The sequence below is a fragment of the Fonticula alba genome, assembly GCF_000388065.1.
Source record: "Fonticula alba strain ATCC 38817 unplaced genomic scaffold supercont2.3, whole genome shotgun sequence".
NCBI classification, from domain to species: Eukaryota; order Rotosphaerida; family Fonticulaceae; genus Fonticula; species Fonticula alba.
Genome location: NW_009242973.1, coordinates 1,632,468 through 1,636,640, shown reverse-complemented (window position 1 = coordinate 1,636,640; position 4,173 = coordinate 1,632,468). Strand labels below are relative to the sequence as shown.

General features: G+C 69.7%; 1 protein-coding gene across 1 annotated transcript in view; it reads left to right on the top strand.

Annotated features, from left to right (window-relative positions):
• Window positions 1-4,173, top strand: part of H696_02147 (hypothetical protein) — a 15,793-nt gene that overhangs the window by 6,932 nt on the left and 4,688 nt on the right. Inside the window, exons 8-11 of the mRNA XM_009496043.1 lie at window positions 174-291; window positions 521-1,322; window positions 1,487-3,673; window positions 3,841-4,140. Of these exons, the coding sequence (XP_009494318.1) occupies window positions 174-291; window positions 521-1,322; window positions 1,487-3,673; window positions 3,841-4,140 (3,407 nt within the window). The remainder of the gene's footprint in view (window positions 1-173; window positions 292-520; window positions 1,323-1,486; window positions 3,674-3,840; window positions 4,141-4,173) is intronic.

The following is a 4,173-nucleotide window of genomic DNA, read 5'->3' as shown; positions in this document are numbered from 1 at the left end:
TTCCTCTCTTTCTCTTTCCTCTCTTTCTCTTTCCTCTCTTTCTCTTTCCTCCTCGTCTATGGCACGCCGGGAGGAGAGGCAAGGCTGTGTCTCCGCTGCAGGTGAATTGGCTGACCCCTGTGCCTTGCCCCTTCCCCTGCCTCTTCGTCGCTCCGGCCCCATTCAACTCGCAGGTGCCATGGTCGAATGCGGCGCGCTGCGCCTGAAGGACCTCGCCGCGCAGGTGGCCCTCTTCGAGTCGGGCAACCTGGCCGTTGAGGCACATCTGTCCTCGCTGCTCTTTGTGTCTGGGTGCGTTTGCGGATTGCCCCCCCCCCCCCCCCCCTCTCTCTCTCTCTCCCCTGCCCGCCCCCACCCCGGCCCCGGCCTTCCGCGCATTGGGATGGCTGTGTGTGGCCCCAAGCCCGGCGGCCCAGCCTGTCTCCACGGTGTCCGCTCATGCCGTTGCCCCCCCCCCCCCCCCCACCTCCGACTAACCATCGCGGATGCCTCTCCCGGCGCGGTCCACCGGTCACGGCAGCGAGGACGAGCTCTTCGCCGTGAGTCGGATTTCCACCTCCCTGTCGCAGAAGTCCGCCGGCATGGACACCCTCTGCTCGGTGGACATCCATGAGCCGACCTTCCGCCTGGTGCCGGAGCCGCTGCTCCGGTGCGCGGACACCCTGCTTGTCCCGGTGCAGGATCACCAGTTCCTGCAGTCCATCCGTGCGCAGTCCCAGCTTCTGGACCAGGCCGCGGCCGAGGGGGCCCTCTCGCGATCGAGCTCCAGCTCGGCCATCGTCCCGGCGGCCGGTGGCTCGGAGCCGGCGGCCGACCCCGCGGAGGCCGCCCCCGGTGCCGGGGTGGCGTCCTCATCGGAGGACCCGCCGGCCGTGCCGCTCTTCACCCTGGAGCTGCATATCTCCGACACGCGGCTCTTTGTGCCGCTGCTGTCCGAGCAGTCGGGCAAGGTGGCGGCGGCGGCCGCGGCGGCGGCCAGCGCGCCGGCCCTCCTGTGCCTGGCCCTGCCGCGAACGAGCATGTCCCTGGCCACCTCCGGGTCGGACATGCGTTTGGACTTGGTTGTGACGTCGCTCAGCCTGTCGGGCGAGCGGATCTCCCGGGACCTGTCCTCCCTGCCGCTGTTGGCGCCGATGAGCTGCCGCGTGGGGCTCACCCTCAAGGAGACGTCCATCGGTGTGGGGCTGACCCTGCAGCCGACCAACATCTCCATCAACCTGGCGGGTTTGATTATCCTCTCGAATTACGGCGGCTACATCGCCAGCACCCTGACCGGGTGCCAGTTCCTCAATGCCGACGCTCGCCGCCCGAAGCCGGACACCGTGCGTGACTCTGCCTGCCTCCCTGCCGGCCGCTCTCCTCCCCCTGGCGAGCCATGTGCCCTCTCATGTCTGACTCTTTTTCCCGGGCTCCTCCTTCATTCGGCTCCTCCCTGGTTCGTCTCTTCGTCCCCCCCTCCCCCCTCCCCCCCTCTTCCTGCTGCCAGATTGTCGACGCGCATGACATCCTCCGGCCGACGGAGATCGACCGGCACCTGGTTCTGGCCGATGCGGCCCGGCAGCAGGAGCTCCTGTCGCACACGGCGGCCGAGTCCCAGGCCGTGGCGGCGGCGGCGGCGGCCGATGCCCCGGGCCTCGCTGCCGTGGATCCGGCAGCCCGGGCCCTGGTGGTTTCGCTGCACCTGCAGGGGCTGCACCTGACCGTGGTCAATGACCTGGGCCTGACCAACACGCCGCTCTTCGACGTGTGCTTCCTGCCGCTGAGCGTGGACCTGACCGGGTCCCTGGGCGAGGTGACCTCCATGGCGGTGTCCATCTCGCCGTCCTTCTATGTCAACTACTTCAACAATCGCCGGTCCGCCTGGGAGCCGGTCATCGAGAAGTGGTCCTGCTCGGCGTCGGTGTCCATCGGGCAGGCCACCAGCATCGAGCTGCTGGCCCCGCGGCGGCTGGAGTGCACGGTCACGCACGACCTGCTGCAGGATCTCCTGCGTGCCGGGACCCTGTTCCAGGAGCTGTCCGGGCAGGTGTCCGCCGACAATACGCTGCTGGTGGCGGCCCGGTCGGCCGGTGCCCGGTCCTCGGCCTTCGAGGTGATCAACAGCACCGGGCTGGACTTGCACCTGGCCCTGGTGGACATGGCGGAGGGTGCGCCGGCGGCGGTGTCCGCCACGCCCAGCCTGCTGGCCCTGCCTGGCGACGGGTCGCGCCTGTCGTCGGCGGCCTTCGGTGTGCGGCCAGCGGCCATGGGTGCCACGGCGGCCGCGGCCGCGGCGGCCACCAGCGCCGTGGCGGCCTCGCGCCTGTCGGTCAGCCTGGCGGCCGGGGCCGATGGGCTGCCGGCTTCCTCCTTCTCCATGGCCACGGTCGGTTCGCGGTTGTTGGCCCTGCGCCAGGCGGTTGGCGATTCCTCGGGCTCGGTGGCCGCTTCGCCGGTGGCCGAGTCGCCGTCGACCCCGACGCGCGGGTCCACTCGGGCCGCCCCGCTGGCCGGGCTGACGCATCTGGCTTCCACCGTGGTGGCCGGTGTTGGTGGGCTCGCCGGCGGCACGGCCGGGTCCGGGTCTGGGGCCACCTTCCGCCGGGTGCCCATGGTGGTGGACATCAATGTGGTGGATGGCCTGAAGGTGGTGCATTTCCGGTCGCCGCTGGTGTTGGAAAATGCCACCAGCGTGCCGCTGGAGGTGGTCTTCCTGCCGGCCGGGGCCAAGGCCGATGCCGGGTCGGCCGGGGGTCCGCCAGCCGGGCATGTTGTCCAGCCGCATGGCGGGACGCTGGCCCTGCCGGTGACCTGCTTCCCGCATGGGGCCCTGGCGGTGCGGCCGGTGCCGCATTCGGTGTCCCTCGGGTCCGGATCGGCCATCTCCGATGTCTTCGACTTCTGCCAGGCGCTGGACCTGTCCGGGGTGCCGGGGCAATTGCTGAGGGCGCCGTCCTGGTCCGGGGGCGTGCTCGAGTGCAACCCGGTCAATGGGTCGCGCTCGGTGTTCCATCTGGCTGCCTGCTTTGCTTCCTCCGGCGCCGGGCGCCGGGTGAACCTGCGGCTGTTTGCGCCGCTGGTGTTGGAGAATGTCCTGCCGACGCCGGTGGCCTTCGGCCTGGAGACCGAGCGTCGGGCCTTCGACAGTGTCAATGGCTTCTCTCGGACCCTGGACCCGTGCAGCCGGTGCGAGGTGTTCGATGTGCCGGTGACCGGGCGGGTGTACATGGGGCTGTCGCTGCCGCAGCTGGGGTCGCATCGGCGCAGCCCGGCGGCCACCTTCTGCTCGCGTGAGGCCCTGCGCATCCTGGACCCCTCCATGGGGGCCGGCGCCGGCGAGGGGACCATCGACCTGTTCACGGACAACTGCCCGGACCCGCTGGGGCTGCGGGTGGCCCACCGGCGGCTGGTGTCCGGCCCCGGGTCGCATCCTCTGCCCCGGGCGCTGACCATCTTCTCGCCGTATCTCATCGTCAACAAGACGGGCCTCGATCTGCAAGTGCGCAATGCCAACCGCATGAGCGCCAGCACCATCGGCGTCGGTGATGCCACCCCTCTGGAGGACACGGCCCTCACGATGCTGTCTACCTTCAACAGCGTCGACGGGTCGCAATCCTGCCCGATGACGCTCTACGTCACCAGCAGCATGAAGTCCCTGACGTCGCTGCGGGTGCACGAGTCCCAGTGGTCCAGCGTGCGTTGGTTATGCTCCTGCCCTTTTTTCGTCTTTTTTTTTTCCCCCTTTTGCAGGGGACGCGAATGCCCTGCGCATGGGATCCCCCCCCCCCCGGCATGGCCCGGCTCCTTGGGCACCGGGTTCGATGACTAACCGCCTGTCCTCCGTGACCCCGCCACATCCAGCCCTTCAACACGGCGGCCGTCGGGTCCGAGGGCGAAGTCACCCTGCTCGGGGCTGGCAAGTCCACCAAGGCCTGGCAGCTGGCCAGCGAGATCCGCCTGGCCGGGGCCGGGGCCGAGTCCACCCTCGACCAGCAGGTGGCCGCCTCACTGCGGTCGGTCAAGGTGATCACCCTCAAGCCGCGTTACATCCTGGTCAACCACACCAATGTGTCGCTGGACTTCCGCCACTTCGAGGCGGGCACGGGCAAGTCGACCTTCCTGCGGAAGTCGACGACTGCCCCCTCGGCCGGCCGTTCGACCGTACGTCCCCTCCCTTGTGCCCCCCCCCCCCCC